General features: G+C 51.4%; 6 protein-coding genes across 6 annotated transcripts; 4 read left to right on the forward strand and 2 right to left on the reverse strand.

Moving 5' to 3' along the window:
* Positions 1–97: 97 nt before the first annotated feature.
* On the forward strand, positions 98–837 carry CH63R_10611 (uncharacterized protein; the record flags this gene model as incomplete). Its single annotated transcript, XM_018305585.1, has 4 exons — positions 98–196; positions 244–604; positions 651–767; positions 815–837. 4 exons carry the CDS (start codon positions 98–100, stop codon positions 835–837), a joined length of 600 nt encoding a protein of 199 aa, XP_018155009.1.
* Positions 838–2,294: 1,457 nt separating this feature from the next.
* On the forward strand, positions 2,295–3,133 carry CH63R_10612 (uncharacterized protein; the record flags this gene model as incomplete). Its single annotated transcript, XM_018305586.1, has 2 exons — positions 2,295–2,673; positions 2,727–3,133. 2 exons carry the CDS (start codon positions 2,295–2,297, stop codon positions 3,131–3,133), a joined length of 786 nt encoding a protein of 261 aa, XP_018155010.1.
* Positions 3,134–4,050: 917 nt separating this feature from the next.
* Positions 4,051–5,172, forward strand: CH63R_10613 (uncharacterized protein; the record flags this gene model as incomplete). Its single annotated transcript, XM_018305587.1, has 1 exon — positions 4,051–5,172. One exon carries the CDS (start codon positions 4,051–4,053, stop codon positions 5,170–5,172), a length of 1,122 nt encoding a protein of 373 aa, XP_018155011.1.
* Positions 5,173–6,018: 846 nt separating this feature from the next.
* Positions 6,019–9,002, forward strand: CH63R_10614 (ankyrin; the record flags this gene model as incomplete). Its single annotated transcript, XM_018305588.1, has 6 exons — positions 6,019–6,112; positions 6,159–6,862; positions 6,921–7,277; positions 7,330–7,747; positions 8,009–8,790; positions 8,862–9,002. The coding sequence occupies 6 exons, from the start codon at positions 6,019–6,021 to the stop codon at positions 9,000–9,002; spliced, it is 2,496 nt and encodes an 831-aa protein (XP_018155012.1).
* Positions 9,003–9,167: 165 nt separating this feature from the next.
* Positions 9,168–10,050, reverse strand: CH63R_10615 (uncharacterized protein; the record flags this gene model as incomplete). Its single annotated transcript, XM_018305589.1, has 5 exons — positions 9,168–9,405; positions 9,467–9,608; positions 9,667–9,693; positions 9,776–9,898; positions 9,960–10,050. The coding sequence occupies 5 exons, from the start codon at positions 10,048–10,050 to the stop codon at positions 9,168–9,170; spliced, it is 621 nt and encodes a 206-aa protein (XP_018155013.1).
* Positions 10,051–10,253: 203 nt separating this feature from the next.
* CH63R_10616 (uncharacterized protein) lies at positions 10,254–12,372 on the reverse strand (the record flags this gene model as incomplete). The annotated part of the gene is made up of 3 exons (XM_018305590.1): positions 10,254–11,668; positions 11,727–12,089; positions 12,144–12,372. 3 exons carry the CDS (start codon positions 12,370–12,372, stop codon positions 10,254–10,256), a joined length of 2,007 nt encoding a protein of 668 aa, XP_018155014.1.
* Positions 12,373–18,910: the final 6,538 nt, after the last annotated feature.

Raw genomic sequence — 18,910 nt, forward strand, 5'->3', positions numbered from 1 at the left:
TATAAGTTTCGCGGCTGCCGGGACAAAATCGTTGCAACTAACCCTTCCCACCATTTGTCTTGTCAGGACAGATACCCACACTTCCAACTACTCCAGCATGGGAAAGGATCCCACTCAAGCTTCTCGTCTGCGCGACGATGGCAGAACTAGAGTTGCAAAATTGCAAGGAAAGATGCGTTCTCGACATGATCAGAAGGTATGATGGTCAAAAGGAAGATTTGCCCCCTTGCTGACACGATATAGACATACGTTACATGCAACAGAGGCGGCAAAAAATGCGGCTGGCGTCGTCCAGCTGCGGAGCGGAGCTTGGCTAGGATGCTTTGTGAGCAGGGCTGGACCGTCGCGCCCCCAGGTCTAGCCTCAGAACAGGACCCGCTTACGCCCTATGACTTTGAGCCAGATCCCCAAGGAGCAGCTTTCGTTATTGAGTGGAAACTGGCAAAGATACTAAAAGATGCCGGTTGGAAAGTTGCACCACCAGGTATGCAGATCTCACCCACGGATACGCTTAAGCACCACGGCACTCTGCCGAATTATCAACAAAACCAGTTTCCGACCCCTAAGGGAACCGCCGAACATGACTCGACTCAAATTATAGAACGTAAGTCTCTAGATCCATTGAACAAGCCTCGAGCTTACATGTACAGGTCGTGATGGGCCGCTCCATGAGCCAAGTCTAACGGGCATTCTGGGAGGAGCATTGGCCCCAGAAAGCTCAAGCAGTTCCAAAGGTTTCTATCGCTTCTCTACTCAACAGTTCAGACGTAAGCCACTTCCCTCATTGATTGGCTTGCTTCTAATACTTGCAAAGAACGAAGAATCGAAGGACCATAATCCACGCGAGACATAAGCAGGCCCAAGACAATACCCTCTTAATCGATAATACCGGTGGAGCCATACTGTCAATAGCCTACGGTCGAACGATGTAAACTGGATTCACACCACCTAGATCCTCTTGAAGTGCTTCTCTGTATCCAACCGCCATACGAATACCTCCGTATAAGGGAATAAAAACTACGTTAGACAACATAATCCTACGCAAAAGGAACGATCGCACCCTTCTTGCGCTCTTGATGACCAACGACCTTTGCTCGAAGTTACGAATTTTTGAACCTCATCCAGGGCAGCTCTACCTAGCTAGGTTCGGTTCGGTTCTGCCCTACTAATGGGGTTGTCTATGGAGTTGGATCAAGGTTCAGCCCCTCTAGGTCGGCCAATATGTCAGGTTGTAAAGTTCCAGCGGCAGGATTTTATTTTTTAGACTTAACTGTCATGAGCTTCAGCTACTTGGCAGTAATAAGACGAATGGCCGGAAATTCGGAAATTTGGCCACGGAGATATTGCTAGAGAGCACCGATTTCGACCGTCAGATAATTCTTTTTGCTTGCAATGCAATTAAGAACGAGTTTTAGCACAAGGCAGTTTCCAATTACAACTTCAATTATGCCCTTTTATGATCTCAACGTGTTCGCGATTTGTGCTTTCAGAGGCTATAATCTAAATGAATGGGAATCTGAGGCTGTTAGGACATCTTTCTCTGCTGGGAGTTTAACCGGCAGTTAGATAGCACTCTGTATCGAGGTGGTAGGAATAGTGAGACAAAAAGCTGCCTGTTCCTCACAATAGGAATTGCCGTCAGGCCATGTACACGCGCATGATGCAAATGCAAATGTGAAAATCACTCAGCTCTTACTGCGCATTTATTGCGCGAACAATTACGGATACAATGCAAAATCTGTGCTACCCTGCTGCAATGAACAATGTTTCCATTGCGCTTCAATAGCGACTTTATAGCCTGCCTCAAATGCAGCTAGGCTAATGTTCCCTGCTTCGTTAATAATACTTTAAGGATAAGCGAGATTTCCTAATACTCTTCCAGTGGCCGAGCCAGTACAAAGTGCTACATGTGGATTGACGTGTAATTATTAGATGACTCTGATGGATCTTGGATCTGGGAGCCCCTATTGGGCCTACCCCGCCCTTGGCGGAAATGGGGCCTTTGGTCAGCAATGTCAGTGAGGTTATAAGGCTCCGGCCCCAAATTCTGGGCAACTCCCAATCCAAACACTTGGCAGGCGGTTCGACCAATCAATACAGACTTTCCAGTCAAGATCCATCATGCGCCGAGATCCGACCGATGGTTGGTTTCCAATTTAGCCAAAAACAGCCGAGGTTAAGAGTCCCTCCATCCCTTTTTTAACTGTCCCACTTTCCTGGTTTCTTACTTTCCTGGTTTCTTGTTTCTTGCTTGCGCGCTCATTCCCCCGCTCTGCGTCCTCCTCTCTCTCCCCATGTCAAAACACTTCCTCCATTCGTTGTCTAAGGTGCTTGAGCATTTTGAGAACAATGCTGAACCAACCAGCAGGCACGAGTCGAACTTTTCCACAGCAATCGGCTTGTTTCCAGATGGAGGGTGTCGCTCTGAAGACAGCGCACCAACCGTGTCAAAGCGCAAGGCGGCCTTCAAACTCTTGAAGAGGATTCAAGACGACCTCGGCTTTGACATGTTTTTACTGTGTTCGTTCACTTTCTCACAGACTGCACTCTACGGGATAAAGAAACATGAAGCATTCCTCAGAGAGTTACAACAGAGAATCAAAATATCCAGTAATTTTAGGACAGTGGCTGGGAAATACAAAGAGAGGCACAAGACGCTAGTTGAAGATGACGGTAGGCAATCTCCCCTAGTTGCAATAGGTCGGTCTAACGTCAGAAAGCCCCAGCCACTGCGACCGACAACCACAATAAAGTGGTGCATCTGAAACGCAGACTTGGCGACACAGAACTGGAAGGCGGAGAACCGACTCCGCAGGCCAGGCGCATGACACTGGATGAGGACGACTTTTGTGACGTGGCCACTGCTGAGCCAACGAATGACCCACTGTTATCCGACGGTATGATAAACTCCACCAGCGGCACAGCACATACTGACTGCAAGAAAGCTCCACTCACCGGAAAGGTCTACAAATTAGGGGTTTTGAACGCTGTCCGGCTATTGGCGGTGAACAGGGAAACCGACCTCCAAGTGCTACTCACGATGCCTGATAGTGAGCAATGGCCTTTTGTCACGTTCAGATGCGACCCCAAAGAGGCAATGCGCCTTTTAACAGAATTAGAGCAGATCATGTAGACTCTTCAATCTTGGAATAGACATGAGCGACGCGGCAGCTTGTGCCGTACAAGACGTATTGCCACCCAGGTGTCCACGGGATGATTACCATCCAGCCTCTGTTGGCCTGGCCCTGCACCACACCAATTTCTTCGTCTTGGCTGTCGTAAACTCGTATGTGCCCCTTCGGTTCGGTCATGTCAACGACAATTGCCAACACTGACCCCTTGGTCACGTGTTGAGCTGGTACATTCCTTTTCAGGTCTTGCACGAACCTCCACTCCAGTTCGACTTCATCCAGAGACACCTGTTGACATTTTAGCAGACTGATTACTTTGCGTGATTTGTTGATGGTAGAGCTTTCTACCTCCTGTGCGCATGTTCTCATAACCTCAGCTTCTTGAGCTCGAACTTGACGCATGGCTTTTGAATGATACTATACTTCAGCTTGTGCAGGTCTGTGGTAGTTATTGTTTGTCGTTGGTGATAGGGTGTCGGGTTGGAGGAGAGATTCATGACTGAGATAGATGACTGTTGTAGGAAGAAAATCTGAGTTGGGGAGCAAACTGGTGTGTGCCCAAGAGGACTTGATGCCTGAGTCATGGTTGTGTCTAAAGCAAGAAAGCAAGAAAGCAAGAAAGCAAGAAAGCAAGAAAGCAAGAAAGCAAGAAAGAAAGAAAGCAAGAAAGCAAGAAAGCAAGAAAGCAAGAAAGCAAGAAAGAAAGAAAGCAAGAAAGCAAGAAAGCAAGAAAGCAAGAAAGCAAGAAAGCAAGAAAGCAAGAAAGCAAGAAAGCAAGAAAGCAAGAAAGCAAGAAAGTCAACTCTCACCCAGTTGCAAAATACTTATTTATTGACTGATGGACCATACTTCTTCAAAGTTCTTTAGTTCAGCCCAATAACGGTACTTACCGCCTAGAAACTTCTTGCTTTTATTCAAAATGGCTTCTCAACTCGACCCCGTTGCCGATGTGAGACGACTAAGATACGCAAAGGTGTACAGTGACGACCGCGAAGCCAGCACGAACGCATACTGGGACCTCGAAAATCAGATCATGTATCCAGTGACAGCACGCTTTATGACGACACGAGAAGATTATCCAGATAATCGAAGCAATCTCAGATTCGACAGAACCGTCTCACGAGTATTACAAGGGAACCATGTGATCAGAGTGGTCGCAGGAGAAGATAAGAGACTGGGGGCTGCAAAGGCAGAAATCAAGAAGGCCGAAGACGACGTGGAGAGGAAGGCGAGGCTGGTGATGGAGAGTGGGGGCTTAAGCCAGCTGTACTGTCACACGACGGTGGGGACAGCGTTCCGTGTTTGGACGCTTGAATATCCAAACTACCAACTTCAACCACTTTTCGGTAACTACATCCGAGCGGACAAAAACTCCTACATCGATATCCGTACCTCGTTTGGCCAGTACGAATGGCATCGACTTGGAAGTCTCGTGAAGAATGAGGATGTTCTTCCGCTTGGAGCATTCGAAGTCCAAGGTTATCTAGTCGCACCACCAGACTGGATGAACAGACTTGACATAATGCAGATGCGGCTAGAGGCAGAAGAGAAGCAACGGCTGGAAGCAGAACTCAACCTCCAGGAAGCGACTGCGCAATATCTGTACGAACAGGAGCAACCCCAGGGACCACCTGCCCCGAGCCAATATATCCCAGCAGACTTCTACTCCCAAACCAATCAGCTTTCAGAGTCCTCAACCCAGTACAACATGCACAGCGTTGGTCCCTCCTCTGCGGATCAATCGTATCCATCCGAAAATTTCCAGAGTTCGCAAAGCCATGCAATGGAGATCGACGACTTAGTCGCGCTTGGGCCGGATGAGCCGGATGTTGAGCCTGGTCCCTCGCAAGAGGGGCAAAGGAGGAGAAGGCCTAAAACCAAGGAGGTGACGCTAGAACGAAGGGAAAACAACTCTGGCTACAAGTTTACGTGGAAGAAGGAGAAAGTCAAAACTGAGAAGAGCGAATGGACACGAGATGGAAACGTTTTGACTTTACGTGAACAGTTGCATGGCTACACTGTTTGGGGCTACAAGCCTTAAACATCGACAGGGCTTCGGACATTTCCCACAGGTATCTATTTCCTTACTGTAACCTGCCAGCTCAACTCCGGCAAATTCTGACTTCAGGAAAATATTTAACACTCCTCCGTCACCAATACAACATCCTATCTCTATTGCCAATCGCCTCCACAATGCTATTCAAAGGCGCTTCTGCATCATCTTCTCGTGTACTTGAAACTGCAGCAATAACTGAACTACGTTGAACTTAAGCCGCACCGCAATTCCTCGTTTCGGGTGCCAGTAGGACAAAGGTCATGGATAATATGGTTCGTTGCGACTCAGAGAATCTTGTTCTGCAAGGGCAATATCTTAAGCCTACCGACCTAAGCATTCATGCCTCCGTCCCAAGCATTTAGCCTGTGGTGAAGGTGGTAGGTCTCAAGCTGTGTTGAGTTGATGGGTCACCTCGACCGTTGTGGTCACCAAAATTCCTTCATCTGGGCTGCACCGAGGAGACCTAGTGGCCGGACGCCTCTTACATGCTTGAAAGGGGCAGGTGTGTTGATTGTATTTGTTTTTCAAGTGCTATTGTCTGTCTGTGCTGGGAGATGACCCACTTGCTGATGCAATGACTAGAAACCACCTCCCTCGCCGATTTCGGAACATAACGCCCTCTTTACCACTTAATTAGGGGCAGTCGATCTTTAGTGTCTAGAGTCTGACGGGTTCTTAGGTGTATCACCACGTTCGGCCTCTCACCGGTTTTGTACATGGGAGCCTCTTACTAATCTGGCAGAAAGATAATCCGAGACATCTGATGACGCGTGATTTAGCCAGAAAATTTCCCCTCCGTTCGCTCCTGAGGAAAGCTTTTGAACACACAACATGCATGTTAAGACCACAATGAAATCTGTTTGCGTACCACGACGTTGCGGACTTTGTGGTTTTGAGCTTCAACTTGGCGACAACATTGTTGCAGGTTAGTATTTCCTGACCCTCGACATCCACTATTCTGACGGCCTTAGTGCGGCGGTCCGACATCAAAACATCTCAACCTTACAAGTACAGCATTGTGGGCTTTACCGACAGTGTTCTGGGCATCGATTATGCCCAGTGTCTTGGGAGATGTCATCACGATGAGCAGAGAGCTGGCTGTCATGTTGACTGTATCGAGATCACGCCCGATTTTACACTCGCAAAGGTTCTTGAAGTGACCACACCTGCATTCGAGCCCCCCGTACTCGCAGACAAACGACGCATCCGCTGGTTTCAGTCTCGTTTAGCTGGAATACTCGAAACAACGACCCGCCATCTTCCTCATTTACCGGAGGAAGTCCGTCATAATATTGCAGCATGGGCCCTAGACCATCGACTGACCCGTCGTCGCTTGGTCATTGATTGTGTCAACAAAAGATGTGCGGAGAAAGTGAGCGCTGTTTTGTCCGTCAAGACTTCGGAGAAGATTTATGCCAGACACGTCGAATTTGAGGGCGTCCAATACATTGCCTACTTGACGAATGCAGCCAGCGACGACAAAGACATTCTTTTGTTCGATCCGACTTCGCCAACATCCATTAATAGCTTGTTTGTCGCAAACGATCATCTTGGTGTCCGGCAGCTGTTGTTTACCGATTCTTCAAAACAATGCACCATCGAACAGGAAGTGGGCGTTTGGTGGAGAGCATTGAAACTGGAAAGCCTCGGTGGCCGTATCCAGTACCATAGCGATGTAAGTAAAAGCCAGCCACGCAGTGATTCTCAATATGCATGCTTACTTGAGGCGTTAGGGACTGAAATTGCGCGACCTCAAAGGTGAAGCAATGGTGTTACCAAAAGACTGTTGGGGCGTTCCACAACTTGCACCCGAGTGTGTTCGGTTTGAAAGCATATGGAATGCAGAGCCGAGCTACCACATGTCGGTTGAATCTTGTAACGATCCTCAGACCACAGCCTACTCACTATGCTGGAACTCACAAATCCTCATGCTGCATGCACACTACGTCAAAGAGAACCTTGACTTTTATCAAAGCTTACGAACCACGGACGAAACTGCTATATGGCAATACATGCCACTTCATGCAGACGAGGTATTGACAGAAATTTGGAAATTCAATGGGCCATTCAGAAGTGCAATTGGATTACTGGTACGTCTCGTTCTGTTTGTGAATCACGTTAGAGTCTGCTTACATCGAACAGTTAGTTACAAACCAGGGCCGCTCGGAATTCCTAGGGGTGCAGCCTCGGCCAAACTGGAGCCAATCTGAGTGGACTCTTCTTGACTTGCCGAGCGACACCACGAGCCGCATTTATGTCGAAACAACAACTTACGGTGTGCGGAGGTTAGGCTTCGAGACACCTCGGCCTGAGCGGCGAGCCCAAGTACCCAGTTTTGAGCGGCCAACCTCATCGTATCCGATCTTTCGTCATGGCGAGTACTATGCCTGGAACAAAGCCAAACTCAACGAAGTAGTTGAGATTGTCCCATGTCGACGCCATCATAGAGGAAGGGTTATCACCATCGGACTTCTACTACATTATACCGACGGAAACTCAGCTTGTGTTGGTCAAATCAGACTCGACTGCTTAGGAGAGGCTTCAAGTGTTGATCCTGCTTGTAAGCTATGGCTGGGATTTTGGCTCACGGATGACGGGCCTTGTGTATCCAATGCTGTCTTGGCCCAAGAGCAACCGACACTACCTGATTGTGAGAGTTGGTTTCTGGTGGACTGGTGCGACAACCTAGAATGGTGGTTTTCTAACAGGCAATGTCAGTTGTCTTACCAAGGACGTCTCAGTCCCGAAACAACTGAACTGGGGAGGAGCAGGGTTTGAAAAGCGTGGATGGACATAACATCAAAGCGTCCTTTTTGGACAGCCGACGGGATGACGGACGATGTCGAGTTGGGTATGGAAGTCCTGAGGAAGTCGTACAAGGGTATGCGGAGTGTGAATAGGCTTTATAATGGCATTGGCGGCAAAGTGCACATACCCCGTGACCATCACCGCTCTCCGCCCTCGAGGGAACGCTGCAGTTCTCCCGCCTCAGCCACGACGGCGTCGTACGGCAGCACCCTTGCCTTTGAGACTGACCCACGTCTCCCAGAGTCACTACCGCCGTATGCCGAATATCTGAATGAGGAACGGTCGCCGAGGGTCAGATCAGACGCCGCAGCCGCGGCCATTTTCGCCAAAAGTCCAGCTGGCGGCCTTGCCCCACCGGAGTACGGCAATACCGAACAGCCGTACGATGTGCTGGATATGTCCCCGCCCGCCTTCTGCGGAGAACAAGATATCAATACGCACGCAACCCCCAAAAGAAAACGTTCATTTGCCGCTGTCTGCTCGCCAGGAACGACTGCAAAAGGCGCCTCTCACCCTGCAAGAATACCGCCATCTACATCCTTGGACTCGGGCGACGAGAACAATGCAGCGCGTTTCCTGCATTTGTTTGAACTGCAGCGCCAACAACTTGAGCAGCAACGCCAACAACTTGAACTGCAACACGAACAGATTGAACATCTACAAAAGAATGTCGGGGAATTGCAGAGGTGGAACAAAAAGCTCAAGGGACTACATGATGAGTTGGAGGCCGACTGTTTAGGGCTGGAAACTCTTCAAGATCAAGCTAATGACGCCATCAACAATCTACCTGTTGAAGTAAGCGAGAGCTGGAGGACAAGTACGTCGAGGTTGTACATCAAATACCAGACGTTTGTGACGAGTTCAAGGACTTGAAGGCAAACATTGGCGACACATTCAAAGAAGACATGTGCAAGTTAATGAAGGACAGCATGGCGAAACAAATAGTAGAGTGTGTCGAGGCCCAAGCAGATGAAGTAAAGAGGAAGATTCGCCAAGCCCTGCAATAGGTATAAGCCAATGATAAATCAAAATAATTCCCTACAAGGCTGGAGACTACTGCTTGGCTACCAGTCTACCACTTGTCTGTCCATCAGTGACACGTGCACTGGCGATCCTGCTGCCACTGCCAGCCAGAGCAGGCGGCTCTCTTCCGTTGTCGACTCTCCGAGGCCTTATCCGTTTAGCCGGGTGTACTGTAGTTTAAGGTTCTCGCAAACACCTCCAGTTGTGCCGAAATCACGTTTCCTCTCACGGGTAACAATTTGGCCCCCTTTCCCGGAATCGGAGGCGTGATCAGACGCTGGGGTAGGTAGTGAAAAACCGCCTGTTTGAGGCTCTTTCAACCCACCCAAGGAACCAACTGGTGCGTGAGCTGAATCGCCGAGAACTGTGTCTCTAGCAACAGGCGAGCTCCCCAGGCAGTCAGGCGCTGCGAACTTGCATTCTAACAGAACGTGTAGCACAAGCCTACCCAGGGAACTCTCTGAGAACCACCCTCTCTTGGCAGTTCTCAACGCCAGTGTCGTCATCATCAGAACCCCTGCCGTCGTCCGAGGTCTCATCAGCATGGTAATTCTCGCTGCTCTCGTTACTATCTTCAACGTCAACTGCAGCTGTGCCATGATCATATCAGTCCGATGTTTCTTCCTCGATACAATATTGGCGACTTACATGAATTCATGTCGCTTGCAACAGAATCTGTCAGGCGAAGTTGCCCAATTGCCCATCGGGCGGGGCCAGCAGTTTGCCGAGCAACAGTCTCCTGCAGAATTTTTCTCACAGCCCTGGGGCCCTAGCTGACTTTTGCCAGCGTTGGCTTGCTCTCTGACGCAGTCGTCGTTGGATCTATAAGCGCCATCCTCATCGCTAGTTTCCAGGTCCGAACCAACTTCGGCATAAGAACCTGGGAGCTATTAGTCTGTCAATGGCTGGCGGACCTAGGGGTCTAAAAGTGGCAAACGCACGCAAAGTTTCACTCGCTTCAGCCTGGACTCGACTCGCTGGAGGACTTTGGACGTTGCCGACTTCTCGGGAGGTATCTACTTCAATTTTCATTAGAGGCTAAATCGGCCTTTTCTTAGTGAACAGAATGGCTTATAAGTCTTGTTGGAGTGTGTATGAATTATCTCAGTGCTGGTGATGCATACAATTTGGATATTATCTACCACCTTCCATTTATACGTTTGATGTTAGTCTTGCAAGACATCAAATGACAGTCCTCTGAAGTTGTTGGCAACTTAGTAGCAAATACGTCTGAATCACTTTGCTGCCTCCTTGTCTTGCCTCTCCATTATCACCCAATGCTGAGTCACAGCTGGCTCGCTTCGATGCAGCCTTTTTGCAATCCATGACCACTCCTTCCCCTCTTCAATGTATACACGCAGACGCTCCTCTTCCCAATCCGTCCAACGGCGGCGCTTAGATCTTTTAACGCTTTCATCAAGACTGTTTGGGCTGGGTTTGTGATCAGAACTATCACTGTCACTTTGGTCGTCGCTTTGGCTGTCGTTGCCATCGGTGTTGTCGTCCGAGCCATCATCCTGGTTGAATGTATCACCGTGTGACAGTCCGATAGCAACCTCCGCTGAATGATCTTGATGTGTCGTGTTATACGGTTCGTCTTCCCCCGTGATTAGTTCGTTGTGTGGAAGTCTCTCCGTAGCATAGTTTTTGATGAACCCAAGGAATAGCTCAAGCATGTCCATTCGTCTTTCACCATCAGGCAACCTAGCGATACCCCCATTGAGAGCCTCGAAAGTGTTGATCATGCGTAATAGGTGTTTCGCAGAAAAGCCGCAAGCATGGCATGTGGCTACTGGTAGGTTCGCCGTGGTGTTGATAGGCGGAGGGGGAACCAATCCGCACCTCTCGGTCTGATCGTGATTCCTAGAAAGGTGGTTTGGGCGAAGTGAGGGAACAGGCGATATTTTTCGCGAGCGACCCTGCCTTGCTTCCTTGCACCTGCTTCTTTTGGAGGTATAATCCAAGTCGTGCATTAATGATGTATCAGGGCGCAGCTTGTCGTTGCCACAGGGTATTAAACCGATGGGGTCCTCCGCTTCAGACCGTTCCGGTGTTTCGGCCGAGCGACGAGGCTGTCTTTCAATTTCGTTTGACAGCCTCTTACTTGAATTTTCAGCCGGGACTCGAGATGGCAATGCGCGTAAAGTCCTGGGTGGCAGAGCCGGTGATTTTGTCCCGTTGTCAACTTTGCGAGGCCTCATTCGTTTAGCCGGGCGTAGTTCATGGCTCTCGCTGCCGCCTTCGGTTGGCTCGCCTCCCCGTTTCTTCCGACAGGTAACAATATGGCCAACTTGCCCTGAATCGGAGGCGTGATCAGACGCTGGGGTAGGGAGTGAAAAATCGCCTGTTTGAGGCTCTTTCAACCCGCCCAAGGAACCAACTGGCGCCTTTGCCGAGTCGCTGAGAAATGGGTTTCTAGCAACAGATGGGCACTCTGGGCAGTTGGGCGCTGCGGGGTTGCTTTGTGACAGGGCGTGTAGTACAGGACTACCCGACAGATCTTTTCCCGTAAGTTCACATCTTGGGACTGCCATCTCTTGATGGCAGCTCTCAACATCGGTCTCTTCATCGTCAGAACCCCTGCCGTCGTCGGGTTCATCAGCATTGCAACTCTCGCTGCTCTCGCTGCTATCTGCAACTTCAACTACAGCTGTGCAATGATTGTGTCAGTCCGATGTTTCTTCCTGGATCGAATCTTGGCTACTCACATGCATTCATGGCGCTGATAACAGAATTTGCCAGGCGAAGTTGCCCAGTTGCCCGTCTGGCTAGGTCAAGAGCCAATGACAATTCCTCAGCCGAAGATGGATTTGCCTCGTCATGAGGGACTCGTTCTGTGGAAGGCTGAGCAGGTAGGGATGCGCAAGACAACCAAAATGGCGAATGTGACTTGATATTGCCTGCAAAGGTAGGCTTTGGTATTGTCGATAGGATACCACCGATCTCACAAGACGGTTCTGTGGACTCCAAGGACGCGAAGTCGCATTGTGTGTACGCTTCGGCGATTCCAATATTCTCACCGGAATCAAAGTCAAGGTTGCCAATGCTAGCGAAAGGGTCGGCGCTTGTCCCTATTGGTTGTAAGTTGACGTCAGCGGGATGTGGTTAGAATGTAGTTGACATACAGCTTGTGGTCTGGGCCTCTGTCGCACCCAGAACTCCAACGGTCTGTCCAAGTAGTGTTGCAAGGGCCGTTGATGGGAGTTGCGCTTGTTTCTGCTGCTGTCGCTGCTGCTGCTCTTCGCGCTCGTGTCGACGTTTCTGCTCTGCGCGTTGCCTCTTTTTACGCTCTTTTTTTTCGTACAACTGTTCCATGGACTTTACGTCCAATTCTCTGAACTGTGAGAGGACCATCTTGGGCGAAAGGAAGAAATGCGAGTTTGACTGATCTAGCATGAGCTGGCTGGCATGGTAATGGCGAAAGGGGGCTTTATATACTTGTGTTACCCGTCTTGAAATGAGCCCCTCCTCTCCTGGACACGACTGTTCATCCAAAACATCCGCCCATCAACCCATAGAAGACCCTGCTGCTTCCACACCTACAGGGGAATACGTAACCAGCATCACTTGGCCACTGGCTAAATGCAACTCATTCGTCATGCGGTACTCAGGATGATGCGATATTCTCTTCCAAGCCTTGGTGATGCCCCTGACGCGCTGATGGGCGCCTTCTTGTGTGTGATTGCCGATCCGCCTCGCCCATCGACGGCTGTGATAGCGGACTTGCCGGGCGAATGGTTGGCCATATCCGCAGCATTGCGAAGCCATCAACCCCTGTCTAGACCTAGCGAGCCACGTCACCAGCTTTGAACTTGGCCTGGACGGTCTCAGCTCCCAGGCCGTACCTGGAGAATGAACCATGGTCGCCAGACTGCGATAGGCACCCATCCACTTGCCGTACAACTTCGGCGTTCTTGTGACACCGAGTAGGGCCTGTCCAGTTGAGCCTGACACTCTGTCGAGCCCGGTCGACCTTTCAGCCGGCACAACTAAGCCGCCCTAACAGCCGAAAACTTTTCACTTCTCTGCTCCGGAGCCCTTCCGCGATGGCCTCACAGCCTCCGGCGGGCATCGGACCGCTGCCGGCCTCACCGGCCGGCCCCGATCGGGGCCCTGGGCCACCTCCAGAGCCAACCTCTCCATCAAGGGCTAAACGCCGCCGCAATACCGAGACTCAGCCACTCCGGCCCAGCCTCGCGGGAAGCCAGCCCAACGCCTTCAGTCCAGCTCCCCCAACGGCAAAGGGGCCGTCGATCTCAACTCCAACCACTAGCAGGACCGCCACTGGGTCTGTCTTGTCCGCCCTTGACGAGGAGGCCAGGCACTATGAGGCCCGCAAGGATGTCTTCTTAACTATCGCACAGTCTGTCGATAACGTCGTCTCCAGTTTTGAGGGCCCCAGGAAGCAGATCGCAAAAGAGGCTACGGCCTATGTGATCCAAGCCCTTGAGAAACTCATTAACAAGGAACATGCTCCGACACTGAGCCGGAGCTGGGCCGCCGTCACGGCCTCGGCACCAGCCACAGCTCCGGACCCCCACCGGGCTCCGACCCGCCCGCAGGCCAAACCCCAGCCTCAACCCCAGCCGAAAGAGGACCTACGGGTCTTCGCCCGCATCCCGGAGGAGGGCCTGTCAGCTGCCCGAAAGAACGCTCCTTTTGCCCTGCGACAGACAGTTTGCCGGACCTTTGACCTCCAACTGGCAGATATCCCTCACATCTACCACATTGCGACCGGATAAGTCAGACTACCCACTTTTCGGCACCCCCCCCATTTCGGCACCCCAAAAATGCCTCAAATGCCTCATCACCAGAACATACCCCTCAACTTTCAACATCAACAACATTTTCTATACTTATGCGAATAACCTCATTTTTTCCTCAGAGCTTCTTTTCGACCTTATGGGCCAGTATACCGAAGATGAAGTCAATCAGGCCCTTGACGCAATAACCAACGGCATGCCCATTAAGAGGGCTGGTCAGGTGTATGGCATCCCAAGATCAACACTTCAGTATCGGATTAAGGGCACTCAACCAAGGTCAATTGCCTTTTCTGACCTGCAGAGACTTTCTGTTAGTCAGGAGGCTAAACTGGCTGAATGGGTTCGCATTCAGCATGCCCTTGGTGTTGCCCCAACCCATCTGCAAGTGAGGCTATTCGCAGAAAGGATCCTCCATGCCATGGGGGATACAGAGCCTATAGGAAAAGGCTGGATCCAAGCCTTCTTGAAGAGGAATCCATCAGTCAAGGTCCAGAGAAGTCGCCCTATCGATTCTAGGCGTGTTAATGGGGCATCTACTGAGGTCATCAGGGACTGGTTCAAACTACTCGCCATACCAGAGATCACCAGCATCAAACCAGCTAATAGATACAACATGGATGAGACTGGTATCCTTGAGGGCCAGGGATCTAATGGGCTGGTGCTGGGCATGTCTGAGACGAAGTCTGTACGTAAGAAACAGCCTGGATCAAGGGCATGGGTATCCATCATCGAATGCATCTCTGCCCTGGGCCATGTTCTGAATCCCCTCGTTATCTATAAGGGCAAGGCAGTCCAGCAGCAGTGGTTTCCTCTAGACCTTGGCCCTTATGAAGGATGGCAATTCACTGCAACGGAGAATGGATGGACTTCAGATGCCACTGCAGTTGAATGGCTGCAGAAGGTCTTCATCCCTCAGACTCTTCCTCAGGGCAAGGAGGTCAGGCTGCTGATCATGGATGGACATGGGAGTCATACAACGACTGACTTTATGTGGTTATGCTATATAAACAACATCCATCTATTGTTCTTACCGCCACATACCTCCCATGTCCTCCAGCCACTTGATCAGTCAGTCTTCAGCCCTGTCAAGGCAGCCTATAGGAAGGAGCTTGGATACCTTGGTCAGTGGAATGATTCAACTGTTGTAGGCAAGAGGAACTTTATAGGCTGTTATCAGAAGGCTCGTACTGCAGGTATGACGATGCAGAACATTAGAAGTGGTTGGAAATGGACAGGGTTGTGGCCTGTCTCTATGGCGAAGCCTCTGATGAGCTCCCTACTGCTCCCATCAACACCAGCAGCATCAGGATCATCTGATCAGGTCAGCAAAGGGCAGTCTGGAGGCAAGGAAGCTGAAGGATGGGTATCTGCGTCATCTGCAGTGGCATGGTCGACGCCAAGGAAGATGAAGGATCTAGCTGGGCAGTTGAAGCTATTCACAGAGCTGGAGAATGATGCCTTTACTCAACGCCTTCTATTCAGGAAGGTAAAAAAAGGCTTCAGCGAGCAGGCATATGAGCTGGCAAATACCCAGCAGAAACTGGAGCTTCTGCAGGCCCAAGTCACCAATACTGCAGTAAGGAAAAGAAGGGCAGTCCAGCTGGATCCTAACACTAAGTTCGCCAACATCAAAGACATCCAGCAGGCGCAACTTAAGGCTGGGGAAAAAGAGGATGATGCAGCCGAATCCAGCGACTCTGAATACCCTAGTGAAGCTGAAAGCTGTATTGTTGTTGCATCTAGAAGAAGTCAATGATTAATTGAAGTCGACGAGTATGATGGGAATAGCTTCATTTTTGGGGTGCCGAAATGGGGGGGGTGCCGAAAAGTGGGTAGTCTGACTTACTCACTGAGGCCATCAAACAAGCAGATTCAGCAAGGCCTCCTGGCGGAAGAGCGAAAACTAGCGGCCTGTCTAGGAGCTTACAAGATAGAGACCCCGATAAAGTGGTTTACCTACGTCGTCCCGCGCTGCCCAGCCAAGCTGTGGAGCGTTGATGGGGACGCCCTGGACCCAGCCACCTTGATCGAAGACGAGGTTTTTGCCCAGACAAGACAGAAGCCCACCCGGGCCCGGCAATCCCGCCTTGGGCCGGACCCCATCACAAACAAAGTCTCTTGGGTGATCTCGTTCCTCAAAGAGACACAACCCTTCAGACTCTTTAACCAAAGTAGCAGGTCCCAGCTTATTCAGAAGAGGAAGACGCTTATCAGACACGACCCTGGCTGCCAGGGCTACCACTCAAACAGCTACTGCAACCGACATCCACTCTGCAACAACTGCGGCAGACCTTCAGACTCGCACGAGACTGGGCCCTGCACAGCCAAACCTCAGTGTGCGAACTGCTGCGGCCCATCCCAGGCCAGCCACAAGGATTGTCCAGCAAGGCCTATGACGATGAACGGCATCCCTACTCTCCCAGACCGGAAGGAGCGGGCCCAGATCCGCAAGGTTGGACAGAAGGCATACGACGCCCTCTACGAGGTCAGTCTGAGTGCCTCTCGGAAGAACACCCAACAGCCTGGGGAACTCCCCCCCCCTGGCCAGGATCAACCGCTCGGCTCCAAGCGACCACGCACAAGGACACCTTCAGAGAGCTCGATTGTGTGCCTCGGGGACGGGGACACTGATAGCAGCAGCATGAGTGAAGACGAACCTGAGGACGCAGAGGGCACTGCCCAGACCAACCGCGCTATCCTACCCCTCTTAAACAGGAGCCAGAGGGTAGCCCAGAAACCGGATTACAACGTTGCTAATGCCTACACCCACCTGGAGCTCGACCTGGAGACGTAAGACGAAGCAGGGCTCTCCACGGGTGTTGCGCGTAGCCCAGTGCAACGTAGGGAAGCAGTCGCCAGCACATACAGCTTTCCTGGAGCTCTGCTGGGCTGAGCGGATCGACATTGTACTGGTCCAGGAACCCTGGATAGGCTATGTTGACAAAACGCAAATCAACACACACCCAGGTTTCGATTCCTACGTCCCAGTGGACTTTTGGAAGGACAGGGAAACCAGACCTAGGGTCATGACCTACGTACGGAAAGGGATGAAGTGGAAGGCCCAGCAGCAGAGGCCCGTACAGACAAGGGACATCTTATGGATCACAGTTAATAACGCAATAACTGTGGTTAACGTATACAGGCAACCAGGAGATCCTCACAATCACACAACCACAACCCTCCTAGGATACAGGCCGCCAGAAAAAGTCCTTGTAGCAGGAGACCTTAACGCTCATCACTACTCCTGGGAGCCCGGATCGAGGAACAGGAATAGGGGGGACGACATAGCAGACTGGGCAGATAGCCACGGCTTGTCTTTCATAGGCGAGACAGGGACTGCAACCCATGCCCAAGGTCATGTACTCGACCTTACCTTCTCCAACATCCCCCTGGCACACGCAGTGATCAGCCCACACCTGCACCCAGGGGCCGATCATCAAGCAATTGTCTCAACAATCCCGCTTCATAAGCAACGACAACAACAGACAGATCAACCACGGTCACTATCAGTCCCAGACTCGGCCCTACCCCGGTTCAGAGACCTGATCAGAGCAGGAGCCTCGGTCTTACCCACTCTCCAAGACGAACCTACCCCCGCCGAGTTGGACACCCAAGCTGGGAGAATAGCCGACCTTCTCTCCACGGCTGTCCAGGCTGTAGGGAAGAAACGAGGAAAGCATGGGAAGGGGGCCCCTTGGTGGACAGAGGAGTGCGCAGTAGCCCACCGATCGTACCGCGAGGCCTGCTGCCGGCAAGCCCAAGAGCTAGAGCAGACCCTACGCCTTCTTACCCCACGCCTTGCTATCCTCGAAGAGCAGAAGGTCTTCTTGAGGACAGTCAGGAAAGCGAAACGGGCCTACTGGGCTGATAAGATCGAAGGAGTTTCCTCGGACCAAGATCTCTACAAGATTATGGGCTGGCGAAAGGCTAGCCTAGGGGTCAAATCACCCCCTTTGATAGTGGAGGGTCAGACGATCGACGACACTCAGGGTAAGGCCCAGGCACTCCGAAGAGCCCTCCTAGAGAGGTTCAGTGCACAGGATGACTTGCCAGGAGACCCGTTCGACGTCCCTACGGTCTCTCGACGACGGATACCTTGGCATGATGCCATCAGTAAAGAAGAGCTGAGAGAGGCTACTCTGACAAAGACCACGACCCCTGGCATCGACGGGATCACAACACGGCTGCTTCAGGCCTGCTGGGACCTTGTATCTGAGCCTGTCAGACAACTGTTCCAAGCCTGCATACAGACGGGCTACTTCCCCCAGCCTTCCGCAGAGCGGAGGTCGCTATGATCCAGAAAGCGGGGAAAACAGACTTCTCAAAAGCCGGATCCTGGCGGCCAATAGCCCTACTATCTTGTCTTGGGAAAGGGCTCGAGAGGCTGATAGCCAGAAGAATGTCCTACCTTACTATCTTAGAAGGGGTGACCAGCCCATAACAAATAGGGGCTCTACTTGGCAGGTCAGCGGTCGACCTAACCACCTGCCTTGCTCACGACATCGAGATGGCCCTTGACAAAGGGCTCACAGCGACATTGGTAACGATGGACGTCCAAGGTGCCTTTGATTCTGTCCTTCGGAACCGTCTGATTGTCCGGCTACGACAACAAGGCTGGCCTCACAGCCTGACCAGGCTGATATTCCACTTTGCTTCGAACCGAACTGCCAGAGTCAGGCTGGAGGACGCAACAACAGAGGACTTCCCGCTGGCTTGCGGGCTGCCCCAGGGCTCCCCGCTGTCCCCTATTCTCTTCCTTCTTTACATCGCAGACATCTTAGCAGAAGATCCGAGGCTCCGGTCCGGGTACGCAGACGACATCGGCCTTCTGGCCATGGGCCCCTCCCTTGAGAGTAATGCTGCGATCCTCGGCCAGGAGATCACACGCATCCTCGACTGGGGAGCTGAGAACAAGGTCGCTTTCGACCACAACAAGTCCGAAGCTATCCACTTCACAAGAAAACACAAGCAACAAAGAGACCTGCCAGGGATCAAGGCGGGAGAACTGGAAATTCAAGCATCCATTGTGCCTATCCGCTGGTTAGGGGTTTGGTTCGACAAGAGGCTCTCCTTCCGACACCATGTTGAAACGAAGCTGGCTGCGGCAAAGAAGGCGGCCCAACATCTTA

This window comes from Colletotrichum higginsianum, assembly GCF_001672515.1.
Source record: "Colletotrichum higginsianum IMI 349063 chromosome 7 map unlocalized unitig_7, whole genome shotgun sequence".
NCBI lineage: Eukaryota > Fungi > Ascomycota > Sordariomycetes > Glomerellales > Glomerellaceae > Colletotrichum > Colletotrichum higginsianum.